At 37.1% G+C, this 27,450-nt stretch overlaps 1 protein-coding gene across 1 annotated transcript; it reads right to left on the minus strand.

Annotated features, from left to right (window-relative positions):
• Window positions 1-1,859: 1,859 nt before the first annotated feature.
• Window positions 1,860-26,777, minus strand: IL31RA (interleukin 31 receptor A). Its single transcript, XM_082301968.1, has 15 exons — window positions 26,700-26,777; window positions 25,526-25,819; window positions 24,009-24,129; window positions 22,398-22,564; window positions 21,131-21,282; window positions 17,704-17,869; window positions 17,013-17,095; window positions 16,256-16,472; window positions 14,880-15,062; window positions 12,065-12,166; window positions 10,506-10,652; window positions 8,424-8,564; window positions 7,154-7,247; window positions 5,526-5,604; window positions 1,860-4,699 (listed from the first exon to the last, which is right to left on the minus strand). Exons 1-15 carry the CDS (start codon window positions 26,749-26,751, stop codon window positions 4,100-4,102), a joined length of 2,598 nt encoding a protein of 865 aa, XP_082158094.1. The 5' UTR covers window positions 26,752-26,777; the 3' UTR covers window positions 1,860-4,099.
• Window positions 26,778-27,450: the final 673 nt, after the last annotated feature.

The raw sequence follows: 27,450 nt of genomic DNA on the forward strand, positions 1-27,450 counted from the left end.
GTGTTAATCTTATTGGTCAATTAACAAATATAATCCACACTTCTGTAAGAAAAAAAATATAGAGTAAACTAGAATTAGAAGAAGCAGCTGTCTTCTGCCTGCTGTTTGCTGTTGCTGCTTGGTTTTATCATGTAACCAACCCCCCCGCCCCCCCCTTGAACTCTGCCTTCAAGAAAGCTGTGAGACTATGAAATAAAGAACTTAGCAGGACAGCAGCTTCCTCTGCTCTTCTACCCTGTTCTGAGAAGGAAGGGTACCCTGTCAAAAGCTCAACAGGCTACGGTTTCTGCTCAAGGGCCACAACCTTGTGGGCTGTTACGCCAGGCTCCATGAACAATGCAAAACAGAGGACCCCAGCAGTGAAGCAGCCTGTAATGCCATCTGTTCTGGTGAATGACACCATGCAGCAATATAAATCACATAAACAACTTCCTTCTCTGCAGAAGGGCACATTCAAAACAAACTAGATTGATTATGACATGAGGTAGAACTTCAGAGATTCCAACTGTTAACCCAGCACTGCCAAGTTCACCATTTACGTATGTCTCCAAGAGCCACAACCACACATCTTTTAAATAGTCCCAGATGGGTGACTTTAACACCTCCCTGGGCAGCCTGGGCCAGTGCTTGATGAGCCTTTTGGTGGAGAAATTTTTCCTAATATCCAGTCTAAACCCTCCCCCTCAAAACTTGAGGCCATTTCCTCTTGTCGTACCACTTGTTATGTGGGAGAAGAGGCCAAACCCCACCTGGCTACAGCCTCCTTTCAAGCAGTTGTAGGGAGTGATAAGGTCACCCCTGAGCCTCCTTTTCTCCAGGCTAAACACCCCCAGCTCCCTCAGCTGCTCCTCACAGGACTTGTGCTCCAGACCCTTCCCCAGCTCCATTGCCCTTCTCTGGACTCCCTCCAGCACCTCAATGTCTTTCTTGCAGTGAGGGGCCCAGAACTGGACACAGCACTCGAGGTGTGGCCTCACCAGTGCCCAGTACAGGGGGACAATCCCTGCCCTGGTCCTGCTGGCCACACTATTGCTGATCCAGGCCAGGATGCCATTGGCCTTCTTGGCCACCTGGGCACACCCTGGCTCATGTTGAGCTGCTGTCACCAGCACCCCAGGTCCTTTTCCATTGGGCAGCTTTCCAACCACTCTGTCCCAAGGCTGTAGTGCTGCCTGGGGTAGTGTGCCCAGAGAAGCTGACTTTTGTCACAGGGCAGATTGTGGTGGTGCATCCCACGCTCCCCCACCAGCCACACTTAATATCTGAGAAATGCTCATTAAGCCTCAGCCTTGACAAACAGCATCTGGGCTGAGCTTCTCTTGATGTACTCAGAATCACTGTCTGCTCCCAGGAATTAGTGCTGTCCAATAAGTACCTGGTTTTTAACAAACTGACTTGGAAACTTATTTTTCTTCCCTGAATAACAACCCAAGTGAAATAATACTTTTGACATTCAAGGAAAGTTACCAACTCAAACTGCGGCCACAGAAAATTATTATGACTAAAGCCCATTCTCTTATGACCCTGTAAACAGCAGTCCAAAGTGAGACCTATTCTATGTGAATATGAAAAGATAAATTATCTAAATGGCATATTTAGTATAAATCAATAAAAAAATTTTTACACGTTTTCTCAGTTTTAATTTTTTAATGGTACACAGCGTTCGTTTGAAAGATAAACTGTAGAAGGTAAGGAAGAGTACAACTCCCAATGCAGAACAAACCAAGTACAAGAAGCTTTCATTCCAAAGCATGTGCAAAAGGCAGCCTTACTTTCTGGAATGTACTGAGCCCACTTCTTGCATTTTGCTTTTTCAGAGAAAATAATGAGCAAGGGAAACAGAAAAATGAGGAGAGAAAAGCAGAGTATCAATAGGGAAGGAAATAAAACGGGATAAAAAGGAAGGATATGCTTACCCTCCAGAAGCTAAGAGTTGTTACAAGGATAACCTACCAAAGGATAACCACCAAGCAAGAACCTCCCCTTTCTAATGGTTTCTAAATGTTGCATTATTTTCACTTTTTACCTGTCTCAAATATGCAACTCAGAATATGCAGCTTTCATATGGCTGCTAAAAAATTCCTAGAAAGGCCCACGATATCTCTACATCTGTTTATTTTTATATATTGTGCTATTAAAACAAATACTGAGATATAAGGGGAAAAAATGCTGTGATGGAATCAGTGAATTCTGAGCCTGGGGAAACAACAATGTAGCTGTACATGAGAAGTCTAGAACCAACTGAAGCAGCGGAAAAAAGCAGTGACCTAACCAAAGCTTTGTCCCAGTTTCAGAGCATGACTTACCTAGGTGAGCAAGGGCTTATAAGAGCATACGTACATGCACTTTGGCTTAGAGCACTGTGGTTGCAAAAGTGATCCAACAAACACAAGAGGTGGAAGTCATTGTTGCTGGATAAGGAATATTAGCAGAAATTGTTTTCCCATTCTTTCTTGCCAACTAGAGGAACATTGTTCTAAGTTAAAGCAGCTTCCAAACTATAGAAAAAGATCCTAAATGCAAAACTTTACATTGTTTTCCCCAACACAATGCAAGTAATAGCCAAGGCATCCAAGGAAAGGCTCAGCCTCCTCATTCATGCCAGATAATATATTTTCCATTCATCCACTTTCTTCCTGCACAGAAAAGAAAGGCTTTCTATTCCTATTCACATTTGTCTCTCATTTTCTATCCCCATAACTCCTGTATCTTTTTTTACCCTGGAAGAAATCTGCAGCTGTGCAAACTACAGTCTTGTGCAAACAAGACTGATGACATCAAGCCTCTAAATACTGTAAAAATAGGTCAAAGTCTTAAAATTACCATATCCCCAATACGTGTCATACTGAACACCCCCTTCTAACACAGTTTACTTAGACTCTCCATCTTTTTAAACCTGTTATTTAACAGAATAAGTATTTCAGTAAGTTTTACAATGGTCTCTTCTTGTTAAAAAATTAGTATAATCGAATGCTTTACTGCTTAATTGCTGATTTGTAAAATGGAAACGGCAATTAGATTTATGACTTAACAAAATCATAACACAAATGACAAAATGTATATCCTTCATGTGTAAATACCTAATCCTAAATCAACTACCAGAGAATATCTAGGAAGATTTTATAGACTTAGTGTTTTTTCATTACCTCCCTGAAAAATAACTTCCTAACTCAGTGCTTATTCCAGCACAAGATGACATAGTTAGTTGCTTTTTTTTTTCAGCTCAAAATATCAAAATCTCAACTGGGAAACACAGTTTTAAACTGAAGCAAATTAGAAGCACAGGGACAAGAAGATAAGAAGTTATCCTTCAGTAAGCAGTTTTAAAAGGCAGGAAACAAACAGGAGAAACAAAAGCAGGCAGCACAAAATGCTGATGACAATTAAAAACATGAGAAAGGAAAGGAAGCAACATAGCCAGCATAACACATTTTCCAAAATGCAGATAGCATAACAAATATACTGTCATTAAAGACAGGAAACTATAACCCTAACTATTAATTCAAGGGTCAGGATACAAAAAGACAACTACTGAAATCTACAAAATACTTGTAAAACAAGAGGAACATGATATATAAAACCAGACAAAAAAAAACAATCAAGGGAAATAATAACAGGAAAGTAGTTCTGTTTCGTGTAACAGAAGGAAAGATTTGGCAGTTTCCAGCTCCTTTCAAGTCCGCCCATGTTTCCCCAGCAGAGCTGAGCCTTGGGAACTGGTTGTGTGGGGAGAAATAGACGAGCTACTTGCACTGCTGGATGCTTCTGCAGCAAATATCAGTTTGTTTTAGCAGGCTGATACAGGAGAACTAAGAAGAAATAAAAAAAGCCATTTCTTTTGCCTCACTATGAACATGTCTGGTAAAAATAAAACCAAAACAAAATAAAAAAACAAACCAACAAAAAGCCCAAACATCCACATTGAAAGTGAACTCTGACATGTACACACACAGTGAAAAAAATTACTTCACAGCTATTTGAAGGAAGAGGGTGTTCCCATCCAAATTAACTGATATCAGCCACGTTAGAACATATGAATGCCGATGAGCAGCAGTGCCAAGGGATATCTCACAGGATTTTACAATGGAGTTTTCTCACGCTACTGAGCTTTGGCCACCCTGAACATGTCCAGTGTTACGTAGGATTGTCCTGGAACACTTGGTTGAAAAGGAGGTAAGACACTTGACTGACTTTTGCATTCATCCATACTGCTTTCTGGGAAGCTCTCAGAAACAAGAAATTCCCTTGTTTTAACAGAATTTTTAAGGTATGGATTGAACAGTGCTTTTTCATTGAAATCTTCCAGCTTTAAAACTTCTTCACTATCATTTTCTTCATTTTTAATTGGATTCTGTTGGGATCCACACAAATCATTTGCCAGCATCTCTATGGGTTGGACTTCCTTCACTGGTACTGAAGCTGAATGCATTTGGCTTCTGGTAAATTGATCAGTAATTATGTAAGTCATAGATGGTGAAAAACATTTAGCAAGTTCATTTTCTTCATTATTCGGTATCTTTTCATCTCTGTTAGTTATGCCTTTTGTATTAGTATCAGTATATTCAGAAACCTGGTTTTCATAGCTTATTAGTAGTGATCCTTCCTGACTTTCTTCAGGAAAACAGTATTCCAAAACATTTATGTCTTCGAAGTCCACAGTTTTAGTCTCAGATGACACTCTCTTCAAAAATGAATTATTCTGTCAATGCAAAGAGATACACTGGAGAGTTATAAAGGTATAGATAAAGTATCAGTTTATTTTTGGATAAGTAAATTATTGCTATTTGAGCTCTGACTCAATTTCAGACATGCACTAGAAAAGAGTTCACATGCATTTCAGACAGGATGCAGTTACATGTGAATGAGTACTAAAAAAGGCAATGTTATTCTGTCCATTTGCTAAACACTTTCATATTAGGTTTTCTGTGCTTAATGAAATAGCAAGTTTCAATGAAGGTTCAGAATCAGGTTTGGATTGTGTCCATCTAGTCTAATCAGACATTTTTGAGAAAAAAGTTTAAATCCCATTATCCACAGATTACACTTTCTGCATAAACCTGATCAACTCATCTCCATTCAAATAAACATCAAAACTTTAATACGGATTAAATATTCAACAAATAAAAGACAGAAGTGTTAATACAATCATATACCAAATCTTACTATATATGTTGCAATAAATTTTTTGTGGAGAAGGGAGGAGGTATACAGATGTGGAAATCTGATGTAATAGACTCAATAGCCTGTGCAAATTTAATTTACTTTACTAAATGAACCATGTCCACCAGCCACTTTTTCATTTCAAAACATTATTTCTCAGTATCTTACAAGAATTAGATGAATATACTTTATGAAGATGCATCTTCTCTATTGTTTTGGAATACTACAAAGAGCATTTTGTAGCACTTAAAAAGAAGAATAAAATTCAGTATGGGGAGGATTTAATTCATAAAATGACTCCCACAAAAAGATTTCTTTTCTCTCCATTTTACCCCTTTTTTAATGCATAAAATTGCAACTATTACCATAGATGAAGCAAGAGGCCATTCCACTGCAAGGCTCTCTTCAGGATTTGGTATATCAGGCCAGCAAACCTTTTTAAGCCTATAATTGAGAATGGAATTTTAGCCACATTATGAAAGAAATAGATTATTAAAAATAAAACTAACAAATCACCAGAAATTCCAGATACTGCTAAACTATCAAACTTTCACAAAGGAAGTCTTTTCTATATCAACACAATGCTTTTCAATAGAATTGTTTCCTCATACATGGATTTTTATTACAAAAGATCTCAACAAGATCTCTTGGGTTAGAGAGACATTGCAGAAAAACTACTAATTCACAAAAGCAATTTTTTATTATATTATATATTATGTATTATTATATAATATTATCCAATTAAAGAGTATATTAAATAAAAGCATGCCAAAATAAGACTGTATACAAACTGTTGTGATCGTGTTTCAGGGTGTTTCTTCAGTGAAAAGCCACCTCAGGTGACCTTTGCTCAAGGAAAGTGTCCCTAACACTACACCACATTAGACCTACGCTGAGTTCCTAAATTAACAGCAGTTAATGATGCTCACTCATTGAATCACTTACTGACACTGAGTAGAGGGAATGTAGGGAATGAAAACCAGTCCTTAGCTTGACTTTTCACATGGCAATTTGATCTACACAGGAACAAACATTCTACTGCATCTCAAAGTATTATTCAGAATCAAAAAATAGTTTTTACTATTGTAAAAGTTCAGAAAGCTCAACACAGATGAAGATGTAAAAGGGATGGAAATTATTGCTTCAGCTGTACTTATTAGCTGATGCTTCACTTGACAACAATATTGGTTCCAATAGCTTAGAATGCCCCAAAATAGCTCAACTTTTTAACCTTCTCATCAGCCAAAAAACCCAGTCACTTTTCTTGTGAAAAAAAAGCGTATTTTATAACCTTAAAAAAACTCATTGTCATCTTTGGGATATTACTGGATCCCCATGCTCAGAGAAAGCAATTTAAAATCTGTCAGGTGACAACTGTGACAGCAGATGAAAGGATTACGAATCATGAACGGATATGGATCCATACTCAAGGATGAAGCATCCAAATGTTTTCACACAATGTCATTTGTAAGTTTTTTCATTACTCCTTTGCAGCTCACAGGCCGCATCACAAACCAACAAGAGTCATATTATTATGGGTAAGATAAGCAATAGGAACTATGTGAAATATGTCCAAGTACCATCCTAGGATATTAAAAGTGTCTAGAAAGTTTTATTTCTTAGCATTCTTAATTTTCAGAAATTGGCTTGAAGTTTGCTCCCCTCACTTAAATGACCATGGAACTGCAAATGGCACATATGCAGCATTTTACATAAAACTATGTAGGTGATATGTAAATCTGTTTCACTTATTTATTTTGTTTTCATTTATTAAACTTCCTAAAATTAATATTTATTTTTGGGCTATGGCACATAAACTGCCGTTATAGTATAACCTGTACACTTTATTTGTTGCTCCAATTGCTTGTTTTCTATTTTGACATTGGTTTTGACATTGACAATAAAAGCATTTATAAAATAATTAAAAATTCCCATTTTACAAGTTAATTTTAAGTGGTTGCATTGAGTTTTAGACACTAGAAAATGTACTCACGCATGTTTTTTCAAAATGCACGTTATCCAAAGGCCTATCAGACAAAACATGCTTATCCCAACTGGTATAGCAATAAAAAAGACATCTTCTTTATCTTTAGACAAAAACAAACAAAAACCAAAACACCAATTAGTCCACAGGTGTTTGTCATTTCTTCAGGTATTCCCTTAAGACAGTTAATTCTTAACATCCAAGTCACTCAATTAGCACAATTCTAAAGAGTTCTGTCAAAACTAGCCAAAGTTACTCAGAATACTGTAGGATATCCATTGTATGATGAGTCAAAAGATGAGTATTTTGAATTCAACAAGCCACTGTTACTGAGCCAGAAAATCAGTTCACAATGAGACTTTGCAGGATGTTTCAGAGACAGATTTATCGCATTTAAAAATTTCCTTTACTTAATAGAATCACACAGTAATTTAGCTTGGAGGGGATATCTGTAATCACTTCATGCAACATTTCAATTAGATCAGGCTGCTTAGGGCCATAACATGCCAACCTTTGAAAGGAGTCTAGGATGAAAACTCTACCACCTCTTGGTCACCTGTTATTTTACACTCACCTAAATCTGCTGGTCAGTGCCACTTCCACCAGTTACAAAAAGATAAATTGCAAATTAAGTTCAGGAGATAGATTTTAAATCCCAAAAAATACAGTTATTCTGACTGAAACATTGTACAAATTTCTGAGCTAGCTTCCATGTACCAGAGTACCAGAGGTATTTAGGAACGTACTGAGAACATTCTTCCAGAAGTTGAAATGAGGAAATGTCTGACCTTCTGATCTGCTGCCATTATATCAACTTCCTTGTGAAATCTGGCTAAAACAAATAGTAAGAGACAGGAAAAGGTATTTCCCTACATACTCACTGGCCACAATCTCTGCACTCATTTATTAGGTGCAACACAATGTGTGGTTACTGTAAATCTCTCAGATGGAAAAGTCTACTTTTTAATGAACCATCCCATCCCATAGCTGATAGCATACACACTACTGCTTCCACAAGCAACCATAGTACTCCACAGCTTTACTGACAAGAAAATAAAGATTTTTGGGGTTGACTTCCAATTCTGAGCTCTTTTTTTAGTCTGTGAGATGGTTAGTGAAATTAAGTTGAATTCAACTACTGTTGCCAATTCTTCCTTTTGTTCAACACTACTTAAAAAACAAACAGAAGTTAACAAATGCCTGAACAAAAATGTCCTGTAATTCTTATTCCCACACCCATTTTTTGAAATAGTAATAACTAGCCTGGATTACTACTTACCCAGTTTCAAAGTCTTGAAGGTTTTTGGCTCTCCAATGGTTCCACCAGCTCCGTTGCTTGCCATGATATTGACAGTATATTCTGTATTAGCCTGTAAGGACTTCAGTCTGTATTGCAGAACGTCAGAGTTCACTGTTTCATCTTTTTAGGAGAAGATTTATGTCAGTAAACACACAAAAGAAATGTTATATCAGGGAGCTGTACACTTATTTAGCAACTTCTACAATAATAGATCACAAACTATTTTAAAGGTAAGTTGAAATACAAAGCAATCTCACCAGTCCTTTTAAAGAGAAAAATGAAATCATTAAACTATCGATACTTCTTAAAAGTTTGAGGCAAAAACCTGAACCAGTATGTATTTACTTTTAAAAATAAATACAAATATTTTTGCTAGTATTAAAGATAGGTGAATTATAATCTTCTGCAGTTTATCACTGAAAACAGTGCTTTGAGAACTTTATTTCCTCAAAGCAGTTGGCTCAGAAATTAGGAACTTCAAATAGTTTCTGTAGCTTGTGAAATTCAACTATATTTCTACTACATGCAGGTAGACACGTATCATGCAAAAGAACGCCATCTATAAGCACTGGGATACCACCCCAACAAAGTCAAAGGAAAGCCAAAATCAACAGGAATTTTTTTTCCCAAGTTTAAAAATGCTTTTATGAACAGAACTCAGTGTTTCCAATACATTGAAATTAGTGTAACATGCTTCACCTTTACATTTTTTTAAGCAGGGCATGTATCCTATCATCCTATGCCTACTAACAATACCAAATGGATCTTCATATTAGAAATTACAGTCACTAAAACATTTTCTGGTGCATAAAGTCAAAGTCAACTCCTTTCATCAGTCAGTTCTGCCAAGAAACACCCAGGAAATAGTTATGCTGCAATATGCCCCAAGTTAAAATAAACTGACTTTCTCTTAAGGCTGGGAAAGTGAAGTTCTAGTGTTAAAAGGCCATCAGCAAAGTCACCTTGGCACACACCCCACGTTCTACTCTTATCAAGAACACATGACATCAGAGAAGCCTCAGAAAACATCAGTACAGCATGTTTTTCCATTTATATTTAACTCCCTTGCATTGGTATTTACAACTAATTTTCTAAAGAAAATAATCTGAAGTCCTAAAAAGGACACAGCCTGCTTTACATTACAAGTAATATGGAGAAATACGGGTCTGTAACATGTCTCACGGATGACCCTACACAAAGCAGTCAGCATTAAATTACTCAGAAACCAACATGGTAGGAAAAATTACATGCAGAAGACTAAATCTGATAGAAATAATAAGCTTTCTCTTTCACATTTAAAAATTACCAGGAATACTCTTGCCCTGGGTCCGAATGGATATCCGTAAGAAACAAGCATCACAAGATTTTTAAGTTTGCAAACTTTGAAAAGAGATTGTATTAGGTGCCTGATAACAATGATATCTAAAAAAGGGAGGAAAAAAACCAACTCTGAAGCACTGAATGATCCAACAGCATTCTTCATAAACCATACAGGAAGAAGAGTTTAGGTCACCCAAACACTTTTCATGAAAGCTCCTGCTGAGATTTAAACTAAATAAGTTTTGAACAGATACCATTACAATACCAGATTGTTTGGACACTATTCCTGAGGCAGAGGTTAGGAATATGCTCAAATTTATGCTATCAGCCTCCAGACCAGAAAAGCAATGGCAAGCACAGAAAATCAAACACTTCTGAAGGAACTGATCTAAAAACTATGTCCAAAGAAACTATTTCTTGGCAGCTTCCTATTTTCTTCTATAAAATTATTATATATAAAATTTTATATATAAATATAAAATTGACAGTAAAAATATTTTAACAGAAAATTTCCACCATACTTTTCCAGAAGCTGAAGGCAAATCCTTACAAGGACATGCATGAAACTCACTGAACCCTCACGATCTGTGACTTTACATAGAATCTAAGACTCTCCAATGTACTTAACTCCTCTACTCCTGTCATGACCTTTGCCATTGACTTCAAAGGTGTGTCAAGATGGAAGAGAGACTGAAAATTTCATAACCCTGTTGAAAGCACTGTTGCTTAATGTATACTTACTCAATTCTTTTCCATCTTCGGGTTTATAGAATATCGTATAGTTAGTGATAAATCCGTTTCTTTTATCCTTTGGAATCTCATTCCACTTTATTGTAACTTCATTTTTCCCCACAAAGCCTGTATCAGCCAGAGGTCCTTCTGATGGCTCTACAGAGAAGCATTATGAGATAGGAAAAGTAGTAAAATAGTCAAGGTACCACAACGTTATCTCCCCCTGTTATTTCACATGTACCAGTAACATTAGGGGAAACATAAGCATGAGAAAATACGTAACCGCAGTGCTCTGACATAGTCCTTAACTTTTCTCACCCTCCTTAGTGTGGGAATTCTTCTGATTAAACTTCCCCTCATCTATTCTGGAATTTGCATAGTTCTAGGTGTTACTGTATTCAAATATCCTAAGATCATTAAAAGGCTCTATTGTTATAACATCAGAGAGAGATCAAAAGTATCCTTTGTGCACTCATGGGGGGACTCAGGTGCAAGGCCACTGCTGATGCAGGAGGTCTCCAGCTGAGCTGGGATTCAGGTGACATCTCCAGCACCCCCAGCATCCTCAGCCTTGCCTGTCACACTAAAGAAAGCCTTTCTACTGACACAATACCACCTCACACATATTGCTCATCACTTTGAAGAGTTCTCTGTGTTCCAGTTTAAAAAAAAAAAACCTTACTTCCTTTTCTCTTAACAACCTTGAGTGTTGTCACAGCTACCTATAAACAGGAAGGCACTCAAAACACATTCTAACTTTGCTAGTAATTATTACTCAAATATAAAATACTCCATTGCCTTCCCCCAGTAATTAATGCTCTTTAGTGGTGCACTGTAGTATGTCTGCATGCCCATTTACACAGACCTATTTATGCCCACACACAAACCAACATTTTCACATGGAATCTTAAAATTACTGGTAAGCTACATTCTTATAAATGGCTGTATAAATCATTGAATTCACATTAAACTTCTACAAAAAAAGGAACTTCACCCCTTCCCCTGCAAAACACTACTTCATCCACAGTTTCTCTACAATTACAAATGTTATGTCTTCTTATCATTTTTTATGTGCAGGACTGAAAATATTTTATTACATTACAAAATATAACAACAAAGTATTAAAAAAGTAAGCTTCTCAAACCATACATTTTATTTTATGAGTAGAGTCTACTCATATGTTAAGACTGAAAAATGTAGTCAAGCATTAAAATCAAGTATAATTGTATATCTAAGTGAGCTGTAACACTGAAGAGATAGCTAGTTTAAAAAACTCTTTCATGTTTGGAGCTATACTCTTTCCAAGTGCTTTGTATACAATATGTAAACTTCACAAAAAATTAGTGGGTGTAAGCAGCAATGTACTTGTATCACAAGAGGAATACTTTCTTATAAACCAATTCTGTGGCTGAACAGAACAGAAATCAGGAACCCTGAAACCTAGGGGTTTTTCCACCATCTTCATCTCTCTTTCAAATAATGGTAGTACCAAATCACTCAAAGATAATACATCCTGAGAAACAGACTACAACACATCTTCCACAACATGATTACTTTAAAATACCTACTTTTTTCTTGAGCATAGAATTGTGCGTAAGATGGAGCTGCTACATTATTTCCATAAAGAGGATACACTGAGATGTTATAGCATATAAATGGTTTAAAGTTTTCTGTGAAGGAAAGAAAAGAATATTTACATACAATCTCTGTGTGACATTAATACAATGAAAACAGACTAAATCACAAGGGAATTCTAAACATACAGTTACCGACTACTCAACTCTTTAGCAAGCACAATATGCAATTATTGACTTGAATGCTCATTACTGCCTTTAACACATTTTGTTAAAAGTAGTATTTGTAATAGCACATGGTTTCTGACTCATTTTTCACTAGAAATATTTTGAATGGGTAATAATACTCCAGTTTCATACAACTTCTCTACATGAATCCACTTACTCATCTCGAAACAGTCTATGGTTTTGGAGAAAGTCTCTATTTTAAAATAACTGGTATGACATTACACTTAAAGGTAGTATTTTTGATTTCACATATCTTTATGTTTACTGCTCCACAAGAGACAGTTTTGTCTCATGCATCAAACAGATTAAAAAGCAGTGGGGTCCCAGCTCTTAACACTTAGGACCTGAGGGAATAGCAAGTAGCTGTGTCAGGGGAGATTTAAGCTGGATATCAGGAAAATGCTCGTCACCCAGAGGGTGGCTGGGCACTGGATCAGGCTCTCCAGGGAAGTGGTCACAGCACCGAGACTGACAGAGTTCAAGAAGTGTTTGGACAATGCTCTCAGGCACATGGTGTAATTGTTGGGGTGTCCAGTGCAGGGCCAGGAGATGGACTTCAGTGATCCTTCTGGGCCACTTATAACTCAGAATATTCCATTATTCTATTATTTCTACACTAGTTTTCCAATTATGCCAACTGCAGATCTACTTTTAACCAGCCTGACTCAAGGGTACAATTGTCCCAAGTGAGATCTCTCCAGTAGAATTTTATGTTTCAAGACAGTTCAAGCTATGTAATCAACAGGGTTTGTACCCGCTATTTACAACAGCTCCCATCGACCCTGAGAGGACATATCTGTAGCTTTACATTCCCTGGCATGAAACTGGCTTCCTAGGTCATTCCTCTCAAGTTCTGCAGCTTGCGAATAATGGCTATCAACAGATCCCTGCATTATATCAGCTTTCTGCTGCTCTTTCAGTCCCTTACACCTATTGCAGTGCAGCAAGAGTTACGGTGGCCATCATATACACATTACCCCATCTGGTTTTAGCTAGGTTAGAGTTAATTTTCCTCCCAGTGGCTGCTATGGGCCTGTGTTTTGGATTTGTGCTGAACACAGGGTTGATAGTACAGAGTTATTTTTGCTATTGCTGAGCAGGGCTCACACAGAGCCAAGGCCTCTTCTGCTTCTCGTACTGCCTCACTGGTGAGGGGGCTGGGGGTGCACGGGAGGTTGGGAGGAGACACAGCTGGGACAGGTGACCCCAACTGACCAGAGGGATATTCCAGAACATGTGACATCACACTCAGCATATAAAATGGGGGAAGAAGAAGGAATGGGGGGACATTTGGAGTCATGGTGTTGGCCTTCCCAAGTCACCATTACATGTAATGGGGCCCTGCTCTCCTGGAGATGGCTGAACACCTGCCTGCCCATGGGAAGCAGTGAATTAATTCCTTGTTTGCTTTGCCTGTCTGTGGGGCTTTTTTTTTCCCCTATTACACTGTCTGTACCACAACCCACAAGTTCTCCTGCTTTTACCCTGCTGATTCTCCCCCTGATCTCACTCAGTAAGCGAGCAGCTGCCTAGGTTTGGCTGCTGGCTGGGGTTAAACCACAGCCATCCTTTTTGGGGAGCCAGGCAGGAGTCGAACCATTGAAATGATGACAGATTTGATTGGTATGTACTAGACTGAATTCATAGCTGTTAGTGCTGTTCAGCTAGTGTTAAGCAGGTTCCTGTGCTTGCTATGGGGCTCGCTTGCTTGACTGGATATTAGAGTCTACTGCTAGTTAGTGGCTGCTTTTTGCTTTTGCTGTTTGCTGTAGTGATGCACTGCTTAACTGATTTGTGCCTGAGAACATTTTGATAACAGCCATGGGGATGTGCCTGGGCTGGCCAGGGCAGTGCTGCTGTTTCAGTGCTGATGTTCTGAACAGGCTGGAACTCCAGTGTGAACTTGAGTTGAAGGGACTGTGATGTGTGAATGAGTCCACAAGGGAGAATCCACCTGCAGCCTGTGGAGGACCCCACACTGGAGCACGTGGAGAACATGCCCTCACAGGGGAGCCACACTGGAGCAGTTTGTGAATAACTGCAGCCATGCCAGAGAAGTTCAATGAGGACTGTCTCCTGTGGGTGGGAACCCATGCTGGAACAGGGGATGTAAAGATTCCTTTGCCACCTGTAGTGAAGATCATAGTGAAGCAGGCCATCCCCCTGCTGCCCACTGAGGACTATGACGTTCTCTCTCTAAAACACATGAAGGAGCATGACCTTCTCCCATATTCAAATTCTTTTTAGTTCTAGATTTCTCTGCTAAAAGAGTCACATCACTGACATCAGTCACAGGCCTCCCTACTGGGATAAGATCAAGCCATGGAACTGCTTTAACACAAAATTGGTAGCCTAATCTTATATGGGATCAAACACTACATTGTACATTGCATGAAAATTTGAAAGATTAAAAAATGCTATTACATTACCTGCAGAGATTTCAGTAAAACATGCAATAATACTGTTATGTTTAAAATGGTCTGAGGAAAGCTACATGAGTTCATCCTTGTTTGTTCTTTCCAATCTACCTATAAATATATGTACATCTGTACATTGTTACAGCTGTAACTGATAAACATACTTTTGTTATTTTTCCACTTTGTAGAATTCAATACATATTGCCATGATCTACCAAAAGGGTCCATCTCCGATTCTTCATACCACTCAACCACATATTTGGCTGGTTCTGGTTCAGAGGTTTTCCACTGCACAACCACTTCTTCATTTGTTGTAGAGGTTGTTACTGTTTCAATCGCCTGAAAGGCTAAAAATTTAACAGAAAGTATCAGCAATTCTGTCTTCATAAACACCTGAAAAACACATATAGAATTCAAGAACCAGTCTCTCTTTTAGAATCCAAATTTCCTAGTGTGTAAAATTTTATAAACCAAGTTACTACCAATTTTGCAGGTAGCTCATAAGCAATTTTGATTGAGATGACAAAGGTAATAGGAGAACAATAAGGCAAGTCAGCAAGGTCATGAATGACATTGAAGCAGAAGTGAACCATCAGCCTGCAGAATAGAAGTAATGAAAGTCTGAGTGAAAACCCAACCTGGCAAAGCAGAGGCAAAAAAGACCTGACAAAGCAGAGGAAAAAAAGAAATGTGTTTGGTGGGAGGAAAGCATATCACAGCATGGAAAAATCAGAAAAAAATCTATGGTGAGATACAAAAGTGGATAGGGAGGTAGTAAGCAAACTCTAGCACAAAATTACATCAAATTTACGTATCCAGTCTTCTGATGAGAAATGAAATTTGATTGAGCAATTCCAGGGGAACATTAGCACTTATATCATGAACAAGTGATGCAGAGGTGATTCAAGTGTGTCAAATACAGTCTCTTTGCCAGATCATGGCAAGTAGCAGGATGTTGCAATGCAAGGCTCAAAGCAGTATCAGAATTAAACGTAAGAGCCAAAGAGCAACTCTTGTGCTAGAGCAGACCAGCTTCCTAACCCAGGCAGTGGGTGGGATGGGTACTCTGGGAATGCTTATGAAATAAGATTAAACACAAGGCTTCTCTCTCTGCTTCCACTAACACAACTTAGAGACTTCTATTTATCATATCTTTGAATTATGTTGTTAAATACTCTGCACTAGTACCCTGTGGTAACCAGGTATTATGAGCTAACAAAGGGAGCATTCCATAAATTTATTTGGGAGGCGCGAAGTTAGAGAAAAAACTAAACCAACCAAAAAACCCCTCAGAAAGTAATACAATAGAAATGCAGTAAGACATCATAAAGTATTCATATCTTAACAATTGTATCTCAAAACAAAACCCCCAACAATAATTGTCTGTAACAGTTACATGATGCATGATGGCAAAATATACATAGATACTTATGACAGAAGCCCTTAGCACAGTTTTGCTTCCACTATATCGGAACTTAAACAGATGTCATGAAAACCACTTTTTCATTAATGAGAAAAATATGACATTGAGAAATCTTACTTTTTTCATCAGTGGATGGAATCCTCAAAATGGCTTCAGGAGACTCTCCAGCAGAGTTACAGGCAGTGACAGATACTATATGTGCCTCTTCATTTAAAAGTAAAGTGATTTTCTTTTCAGTAGAGTTGTTTATCCTTTTAAGAGCAGTCTTCTTTTCTGGAAAATACTGTATTTTGTAGCCTAGAATTCTCCCAGAAGGCGGAAAGCTTTTTAATGGCTGTTAAAAAAATATACAGTAGTAAGCGTTTCACAGTGTTATTTGAACAAGCCAAAATATATGCTGTATTAAAGGCCAAATTACAAAACTATCATACTGTATTTAGAAAAGCAAGGTATTTTCTTCAGGCCCATCTTTAGGACAGACAGCCATGGCAATTTCCTTGACAGATTTCAAAAGTCAAATACTGAGATTTGAAATGCAAAAAGCCTTTGGACATTTTGCTAGAAGATTAAAGTGAATTTAAACACAGCTTTGGTAAAATGGATTGTTTAAATGCAGTTTAAGGACTTTCAATGAGATTTTCCAGTGATCTGAACACAATTAAATGCTCCCTTTTCCACACAGATTACAAAACTCCATTCATTTACCATTCACTAAACAACAGCCTTTTCAATTCTCATATAGTTCAGTGAGGGTTTTTTTCTGGTAACAGCAAATGCCTCTGGCAGTTATGTGTCCTACAACACTAAAATACTTAAACACAGTATCAGCTACAGGATACCAATACGATTATCAATTCACAAAAACTGTATATACCTTCCACATAAGATGTACAGATCTATTTTGAGATGAGTGTGAAGGCTCAATTACTCTCCACAAATCCACTTTTCCTGAAGGAGCTATTTAAAAACAAAAACAAATAACTTGCAATTTGTTGCTGTATTAAAAAGACAGGCTAATATGGTGAAAACAATCAAAAGGTTTCAAACATAGAGTCTAAGAGAAACTTACTGAAAGTAAGTTTTCTGTAGTGCTATGCCCTTTTTTCCCTAATCCCTAATTTAGTTAATTTCGTAAGTTTCCCGCTGCTCGCTTTTATTTGTTGTCCTAGAGCCTCCTAGAGGAGATTTTCTAGCCTTGTTTTATAACTGACATTTTAATTTCTCTACTTTTAATTTATTTCATTGAACATACATGCTGCTCTACTTTTCTGCTACTATCTTACTTTTCCCTGTTAAATCTCCATCTACACTCTTAATTTTCCCTCTCTTCAGTCTGTCTATTCATGTTTTCTTCCTTAGCACTATGTTGCTTGAATCACTTTTCAAATCACCTCCAGTACTTGCTCATTTTTCAGTTTATAGTCAAACAAAATACACATGTTCTGTTTAAGCAACAGGATTCTAAATTCAATAGATTGATAATACGCTGAAACACAGTTTTCCCCTACTAAATCCTAATGCCTCAAAGTGTAACAGAAAAAAACTATTACAGGTAGGTAGCTTACCTTTTTCTTCTGTGCTTCCTTTTTTTTCTCCACTCCATCCACTCCAAAATGCTGACCCATTATTGACACACTGAATGGCAACAGAATAGTCTGTGGAGTCCCACAGACCCGTGAGATTACATGACCCTGTTTTATTTTCTAGATTCAGTGAGACATTGACGAATTTCTGAAAAAAGGTACATGAGCAAAAATTATTTGATATAAAATTACATGCAGATATATGACTTATTTTCTTAAAAAACCACAAAAGATGCAGTTTTTGTGTATCCCACCTCACTCCTCTGAAACTCAAGATTGCTTGTTTTATACTTCATTTTTCTGTGTAGCACCTTTGTTCTTCCTGTAAAACTCCAGGGTTTGAAAAACTTTATTCCAAACTAGGTCTGTACTGACTGACCTGTGGCTTGAACAGTGCGCAGCTCACATGTGATTCTAGAGTAGCTGTGCCCAGGAGCTGCTGGAAGAATGCAGATCCCTCTGGTGGGAAGCAACTGGTTATTGTTAAAGCCATTACTACAAAAATGTCCCACAAGACCATCCTGGGGGAAGCAGTGATTCAAGAAGTTTGTGAGTCAGCTGGGTACTTGTTTCCTGTCTTTTATATCTTTCCTGAGTTACAGGGCCATCTTGCTCTTAGCCATCCAACAGTGTGGCTGTGGGCTTTCCCAAAGATTATCAGCATAGGATTAAAATGAAAAGGCAAATGAAAAGACAAAAAATTCTGGTACCAAGAGGTAAAAAATAAGATGAAGCCTGTAAGTGGTGAAGGAAAACAGGCATATGAGAAATAGATGATGCGGTATCTTTTCAGAAAAGTAATGACAATGTGAGTCATTTCTTTGTCTTAAAAGGAACCTCACTCACTTCAACACTTAGAATAACAGGGCTAAAACACAGTGAAGACATTCTTGGCTTCCACCAGTTGAAACTTCCAATGAAAAATGCATCAGTCTATAATAATACAAAATGCAGACACCCACTCGTATGAACACCATAATGGGAAGCGCACTGCCTAATGTAACTGGAGATTTTAGTCTGATCTGATCTCAAGAAACTCACTGTCAAAAAATACCTGCCTCTATGAGAATGAATTCAGGACTCTCCAAACCACTGTAGGTAACAGACTCTACAACAAACCTACAATAAAAAGGGCTCCAAAACTATTACCAGCCTGTGTCAGAATCTGACACAGAACTGGGGACACCTCATACTAAGTTTTAGTTATTTGCCAAAGGGCAGTTACCAATACTGCATTATAATTAGAAACTTAGTATAAGCAAGTACAAAAACAGATCACATGTTTTTCACTCAGTAAAAACAGTTCACACCAAACTATTTGGACTGGTTTGGTCAGATGACTTTAAAGGCCAAGAAGATATTTGTCATTTGCTCAAACATTTTTTAGTTAGGTTTTTTGGGGGGTTGATGTTGGGGTTTTGTTTTGCATATATGTGCTGACAGAGAAACAGCTCCTATGTCTTTACTAATCATGGATAGCTACTGTTTTTTCCAGAATGTCTGTGGGAAAATGCAGGTGTGATCTGAGGAAGCAAATGGACACTGTATTTGATAGCAAAAAACCAGATAGGTGATTTCTAATGCAGGTGCTGAAAAATAGACACAATACACAATAAAGCTATAGTCCTCCAAGAAGGTGAATGTTTTCAACATTTGGAAAGGACCTCATAGCATATAAGTGTCACAAGGACACCAGTGCCTTGACTCCGTGTGGGAAATGAAGTTGCAGGGAGCTCTCTCACAGAGAGCCCGCAGGTGCTCACAGAGTACATAAACGACATTGTGCTTGAGCAGGTAGAAATGGATACATGTTTCGATTTGCAGCCTTGGCAAAAACTGCCTGACTTAGAGTAATAAGCTTTTGCAAAACTAAAGCAAATGCAGTTTTGTAGTTTTGAAATAAATATGCCTTATAAGAATAGAAATGTAGTAAAAATATACTTTATACAAGAAATAATAGTGATAAGTAAAAGAGTAAAGAATTTTGAGTTTAATAATAAGTTTAATAATAAAGTTTCCTAGAAAGTTAAGGTGTATTAGTGTAAGCTTGTGCGATAGACTAAAATAGCAATATGTTTATTGGATAAGAAAGTACGCATTGCGGCAAATTATACAGTGTTGATTGGCACAAATGTGTAGCAAGCTTTGTGGCACTTGCTTATTGGCTAAAAAAGCTATAAAAAGCCTTGTAGAGATAGTGAGGCTGGCTGCTGCTTCTTCAGCAAGCTGCTGCTACCTCATTGAATTGCTGCTACCTGGCATCTGTACCTGCTGCTGCTGCCAGGCCTACCGCTTCTGCTATTGCTACTGTAACTACTGCCTTTGATATTGGAGATGCTGCTCGTAATGACTCTTCTGTCTCACCCTTCAATAAACATGAGACTGATTCAGCAATAAATCATCTCAGTGACATCCCGAGCATACTTTAATCCCGGGACAATCCTGGAAATCCTGACAACTCCGAAGGGATAAACATCTCAAACAGATCTTTTGGACAAATATTAGTTCCATTTCTAATACCTCAACTGGACCTGAGCCATCCTGCCCATCCAATCATCTCGAATATTATATCATGAATCCAAGAACTAGTATGTCATATCTACAATAATGATGCTTGAGAATGTGAGAAGGATGCTAGCCAGAAACACCTTTAGTGTTAGAAACTTTTTTAAAGCTCTGAAGACTACCTTGATGAATTTTTCTCTCCCAAAATTATACATATAGTGCATAAAACACTAAGATCAAGGTAGACATCTCAGTTCAAAAAATTTAAAAAGACAATCCAATAAACGTGGCCAATTCTTTAATTTGGAAGAAGAAACAGTAAAACTATAAACACAATCCCTTCCATACTGAGGACCATAGAAATAGATCATATGAAATATGCAAATACTGGGTTTTTTTACAACCATTCAAGTGTCAAAAAGACAAACTAAGAAAAATAACTTCTCTTACTTTCCATCTTGCAAAATTTGTATTTTCATTCACTTTAAAATAAATGTAACATTATTCCATCTCAATCAGATTTAAATACTGTGATTCTGAGTGAGTGCTGTTTTCACCACCAGAATGCAAGGGAAAAATAAAATGTTGTGACTGACTGCCTGTGTAATCCCTTGGTCTAGGGTCATACCTCATCCTTTCACAGAATAATACTGAGAAGCATGGTACGTACCAAAACAGGTACTGACCAAAAAAAAAGAGGACAATTAACCCTAGAAAACCAAACAGCATTCTTAGGATCATGCATCTTAAGATCATGCACCCCGATAACATTCCACTAAAAAAATAACAAGGTTATAATCACTATTTCAAACAACTTGTTGCCTTTTTTCTACTTAAATTCTTATAATATTAAGAAGTTAGTCAAAAAGAAACTGGCATTCAGAAGAAAAATGATGTAACTTACTGTAAAGTTTGAATACAAGTTTCTGTATTGAACCTGGCAAATTAAATGTTTTGAAGGGAAAATCTTCTCAGGCATTTTCCAGGTTACCGTAAGTAACTGCTTTATACCAGGGATTTTTTTAACTGAAAGTATTTCAGGAGGAGCAAATTTCTCTAGAATGAAGAAACAAAAACATTAAGAGAGCAAAACGCTTCTATAAAAGTTCAGAATGTCTCTGTCTGTGTGTGTTCCAAGAAGTTAAATCCTTATCTCAGTAACACTCCCTATCAGAGTATTCATGTGATGATTTTTATTTTATAGACATAATTCTACATATGGGAAGTTATCTGTAAGAGATGCATAAATAACTGATTTAATTACATGGGACTTTGAACAACCTGGTCTAGGGGAAGGTGTGTCTGCCCACCCAAGCTTTTCTATGACTCTGTGATTCTGCCGTGAACCTGCCCTCAAATATACGTGCAGATGTCTCTCATTTGCATCAGGACTCAAAAATAGTACCCAGAGATAACAGCAAGGAAAACAAATGAAGCAGAGCTGGGATGCCAAAGGCAAGACTGAACTGCAAATGAGGAAACAATTCTGCTGAAAAAGATCTGAGGGGGTGAGAAGTGTAAAGAAGATAGTGGGAAAAGAATGGACTAGCAATGAGAAAAGACATGTCTGGCATAGAGAATGTGGAGAGTAATGAGGAGTCACAGCAGGTCTGAAAACAGGAATAAAGGATATGACTGATGACGAGTGCTGCAGCAAAAAGCAGTCAGTTTATAAGGGTTATTGATTAACTACACCACCAAAATGAACAGAAGAAAAGCACGCGACAGAGGGAGAAGAGGTACACAAGATATTATTACTGCTCCTGTGTGGAATTATTATTGTACATTAGAACAAGTGCGTTTTTTTAACATTCCTAACAAGAATATAGAAAAGCAGAGTAAATGATGGGTGGCCCTTGAGAAATTATAATATCACTATTCATTTACAGCCAGGTGTTGTATTGATGCTTGGTAGCACTCAGAAATATTAAAGTACAGTCCGAGTACCAATTAGGTTGACAAAAGGTTTTAATATACGGCCTTTAGCTTAAAACAATATTGTTGCAGTTAGATGTTTCACAGCATGAAAACAACACCCTGTCATTTTTCACCACCTCGCAAAAAGATCAAGAAACTGCTGAAAATTACTGCTGTAACACCAACCAGTTTGAAGAATTTTACATGGAAAGGTCATAAATAAAATATTTATCACCTCTTTTTTAATTACCTACCTATTTTTATCAAAGGTATATGAATGCAGTCTGATGAAGAGCTACCCAAAACATTTTTAGCTTCCACCTGAAAACAAAAATCCCTATCATACGGAGTATTTGGATAAAAAAATGAACATGACTCTGTTGTATTCTGGCAGGAGCTGACTGTATTTGGAGAATTCATCCTAAAAAAGAGAAAAATAAAAGCAGTTAGAAACGAGAGGATTTTCTTACAATAATTCAAACAAATTGTTAGGGTATTATTTATATACCTTTGAGGTTGCAAGACTTTTTTACCAGTGAACATCTTTAGATGACATGTTTGTGCAAACAAATACTCTTTCCTAATTTCCCTGCTCCCTTGTACCAGTGCTTTTGTAGTCATATGCTAAACTCAGCTAGGGAGATATCTGGATTAAAACTAATGTTTAGATTTGGCTGGAAACAGTTCTGCAATCCAATTCACTCTGTGGTTAATAAAAAGTTTGTACTTATAGAGGAAGGAATAATACTGAAATGTGCTTTCAATGGCTGTTTTAGCTTCTGGCTTCATAAACTCAGCTAAGTTATAAAATACAGAAACACCAGAAGTAGTAAGAAAGTTCCACATTAAAAAGGTGGAAGCCTAAAATGCCAAAGCTAAAATGGAGATAAAACTAAAGAGGTTTTCCTACCCTACAACTTAAATAAAAAATATAGTATGCACTAGTACAATATGAAAAAGCGCCCTCCAGAGTCTGAATTCCTTCCCATTATCAAGAATAACTTTAGGCATTTTGGAAATCTCTTCATGAAACAATATTACCTGGAGCCTTGGTTAGGCAGAAAAAGAACACTACTAGAAGCAGCACTATGAAGGACAGATTGACAAGTGCATCTGGGACAAATGTGTACTATCTGAGATCTGCCTTGGAACAACACTGATTTCACCATTTTCACAGTCACTTATGAAAAAGCAAGCTCCTAACCAATATTTAAAATCTAACAGAAATTGAAAGAACCAAGTATCTGTGCTTCTCTGCTGAAAAGCATGAGACCACATAATTTGTAAATAGAAATCACCAAGCAATCCAAAAGGACAACGCTGGATTCTTTCACTGAAACCTCATGACTCCCAGGGTCCCTAGGTTAAATGCTACTGGAGTCAAGCAGAATACTGCAGTAAATCAGTGGCTTAATGAATTTTGACAGGGAATTTTTTAAAGCAGATGAGGAAGCAATCTTTTATACTCATTCAAAATGAGGATAGTTCATTACATAGAAAGTTTCTGGGAAACTCACCCATAAAATGCCTCCATTCTCCATTTGTGCATAAGGTCACTCAACTTCTAATTTTACTGGTAATGTTACTTCAAGGGAACAAGTGAATATCAGCTTTGATATAAATATTTCTCTACTGAATATTGGGTTGAGAATACTCATTTCCTTTATACAGCATACAAAAAAGATATCAGACTGTACTTTATCAGCAATTACCAACCCTGAATTAATCAATATTCACCGAGAAATGCCAAGACTCCAATCTCCATGATGATTTCAAGTTTTCTTTAAACAGAAGTCAGGATGAGAGAGCAAGAGAGCTGGTTGTCACACCCCAGCAACCCAGTTCCCAGCATCTCTTGTACTTACAGTTTTCGGTAAAGAGTATAGTTTGTTGTAAAACTTGTTTCTCTTCCTGCATTCCAGGTACAGGTAAGGTTATCCTTATAGAAATAAATGCAGGAAATATTTTCTGGCCTGTCTGGACGAACTACAATGACAAAGGTTTAAAAAAAAAAAAAATCCAGTACAAATAAGTAATTTTAACGTACACCTGATTTTGTTGGTCAAAAAGCAGATTATGGCGAACTTCATTCAGTGTCAGTCAGCACTTTGTTTTATCATTCTTCACTGCCCTGAGAACTCCTCACAAAACCAAAACGAAAGCCACTCTTTCTTATCCTGAGGAGACAACGAGATTTTCTCCAACTACTTCTCAGAAATACTTTACTAAGTGTGCCTAAAGGCAGTGACTCTTTAACTATCATATATCAAACCACTGCATACACTGTCTTGAACATCTAAGTATACACACACACAGTCTCCCCCCTGCAACACACCTGCAGTTTAAGGTGAGTCCAGAAAGTGAGAGGAAAACAAAGAAACAGCAAAAGCAACCCCTCAAAAAAGGCATTCTCTGACAGATAAAACTCCTTTTGGTTATCTCCCAGAATATCTAATTGTTCACGCTATGAAAAACCCGAATCTGAGAAACCTGCACAACCTCAAGAGTGCAGAAGACAAGTTCCTGGGAAACAGATCTATGTGACTAAGTGATCTTGAAGAGATCACTAATTCTGGGCTCTCTTTATCTTACAAGCAAGATAGCACAAAGGAAACAATCTTCTGCAATCTCTATAGTCTTCCTCTATAGTCTGAAGTCATCCATAAAAATGTTACACCCTGAAAGACTTTTTTGTTACAGCTCAATTTCATCACTGGTTAGAAGAAGTCGAAGTAGAAAGGAAGAGAACTGTGCCCAGTGAAATAAACTGGTTGAAAAAGCCCTCTTTTCAAAATAGTATTTTTCTGTCCCATCTAATAGAATTCTCAAAAGATCTTTCTTTTATCAATAAGCTTACAGCACATTAAACTTTGCAGACAAGCAAGACCTTTTGCTGGATTTTTTTTCTACAGATGTCTTGCTTTTATTACTTCTTTATTAGAATGGGACCCCCAGGCATACGTTAGTACAATCTGAACTTAATTTGTTCAATAAATTAAAGAATTAATATACATATTTTAACGTTCTCCATGAGAGAGTGTAATTATCATTTCTTCAGAAGAGAGGATTAGAGAGGAAATCCTCTCTGGAGAAAGCTGAAGTTGGCTAGGCTAGAAAGGAGATATAACCAATGGGACAGCCCAATACCTTTGGAACTCAACAGAAAACTTCAGCTAGGCGAAAGTCAGGGTCAGAGAGGTTTACAGATCTGTGTCAGTATAAAATACTGGTAATTTCATGCTTTATTTCAGAAAAAAAAAAAAATGCACTTGAATACGGGTGTTTTAAAATGCCACAACCAAAAGTAGCTGTTTTAAAAGTAAAATTATTACAGTAAATTATTTTAAAGTGTTAAGATTATTTTTTCTGCCTTTCTACTTACAGCCAGATTTAACTTCTGTGCGAGCCAAAAGTTGTTCCTTGTCCAAGTTCATTAAACACTTCACATAAGCTGTGTTGTAAGTGAAATTATGGATGGTTACACTAGATACAGTCTCATTCACAATGTTACAGTTTTCTGAAGCAATTAATTCATCATTCAGTTTCCAGATGATGTGGCTTGCATTTCTCTGAGGCAGGTAGCTCTTTCTAAGAACACAGAATAGTTTCAGGGGGGATCCTCTTTCAATTTCAGGAGATGAAGGAAAAATGTCAGCATCTGTGATAGAGTTTTCATCTAGAAACAAAATCAAAGACATCTCATAGACAAATTCCTCTTAAAATACTAGTAGAAAAATGGTAAGTTGTTTTGTTGTCTACAGATAATTTAATTTTTTTTTTCATACAGAATTCAAATAAAATGCCCAGTTAGTTATTCAAATCAGATACTGCTGTTTGAAAATTCAGTTCACATTAATTACTGTATTACAATAGGTATTACATTAGAGTAATGTTTCAACAAATTCACAGAAATAATGAGGAAGTTTCCATTCAGATACCTTTTAAATAGCCCTAAATGAAGAAAATAAAGTCTTGTATTTTAAGCCTGTTTCTATAAAATATTCCTATATGTAAAAGATATGCATGTAATTTATATGCATTTATCATTACTATTTACAATATCCAAAAATACATTAAAACAGTAAGACTAAAATTTACAACTAAGCTGCAATATATTTCAATACTTAGAATTTATATTCCCAGACAGAGTGCAGATACAAAACACATGTAAAAGAAGAACACGTAAGTGGGCTGAATAAATGAATTGAGCACCAAGTTATTAAACAGTGCAAGAATCACCCATTAGAGTCCTGGAAGGAACAAACTGTTTTTGTTAGGGGGGGTTGATGCTACTTATTTCTTGAAGCCAAATTTCATTAATTTAAAATTATTAAATAAATAAATTTCATAAATAAATCTGTCAACAAGAAGACATCAAAACTACCATAAATTAATTTTTCTATATATACTGTACACTAAGTCAATCACCTACTAACTTCTACTTTTAAAAATATACTTTTCCTGCTTTCAGAACTCCTCAAAATTTCACTTGGAGAATGTTACCTTTCGGAAAAATTTCTTATGGCAAGACAGGTGGTAAAAATCCAGAAGCATACCTGCTACAGAGCTGCAGAGCAGGACAAACATCCAAATCAAACTGTTGAACATTTCCTTCTCAGTAAGTATAGGCAGAAAATGCTGTCATAAAATAAAAATAATATATTTCAACTAAAGATGCCCTTTTAACACCTTGTTAGCATTTGTGTACGAGTTAATAATGTTATTCAGCTTTTCTCTCTTGTATTCAAGTGAAGTATTGCTTTGTCTAAATGTTACTTTCCTGAACAATGGAGAAATTTGATGCAATTTTCCTAAGATGAATTGCATACATTTCCCATAATCAAGAGAAAAATAAGTGTACCTAAAACTCTGGTAAGGGTAATCCAATCCACACAAGGGTTTTACCTTCCAAAGACCATGTAAATAACTGGCAAGAAATGTATCTCCATTCACTTGACATGCAGCCTGCCTAGTCTTTCCTAAGCAGATTCATCTAGTGAATTCTTTTGAAAGTTAAGGCTGTTGCAGGAGAAGGAATGATCTGCCTATCTTGTGCATCACCACCTAATAAAGAAATTGTTCAGGAAGTGGACAACAGTCCAGGTTGCCTTTCACCCAAAAGAGTATGAATTCATATTGGTTTTATCCTGGCCAAATGTACCTGGCAACAGACCTGAGTACACGCCGCAAAAGCAAAGGAAAACACCTCTCTTTGGCCTTCTTTTCGAAGACAAGAACTGAACTACTGTGCAGCCGAAAAACCTTTAACTCTATGTTAAGAATGAGGAAAGCAAAGCAGAGACTGAT

The sequence above is a fragment of the Coloeus monedula genome (genome assembly GCF_965178545.1).
Source record: "Coloeus monedula genome assembly, chromosome: Z".
Taxonomy (NCBI): domain Eukaryota; kingdom Metazoa; phylum Chordata; class Aves; order Passeriformes; family Corvidae; genus Coloeus; species Coloeus monedula.

Coding starts and splice junctions, on each gene's coding strand:
- IL31RA (XM_082301968.1), bottom strand. CDS start 26,751: ATGTTCAACAGTTTGATTTGGATGTTTGTCCTGCTCTGCAGCTCTGTA. Junction 15,063..16,255: donor TCCATCCACTGATGAAAAAA/GTAAGATTTCTC, acceptor TTAAATTTTTAG/CCTTTCAGGCGATTGAAACA. Junction 10,653..12,064: donor ATTCTATGCTCAAGAAAAAA/GTAGGTATTTTA, acceptor GCTTCTCTGTAG/AGCCATCAGAAGGACCTCTG.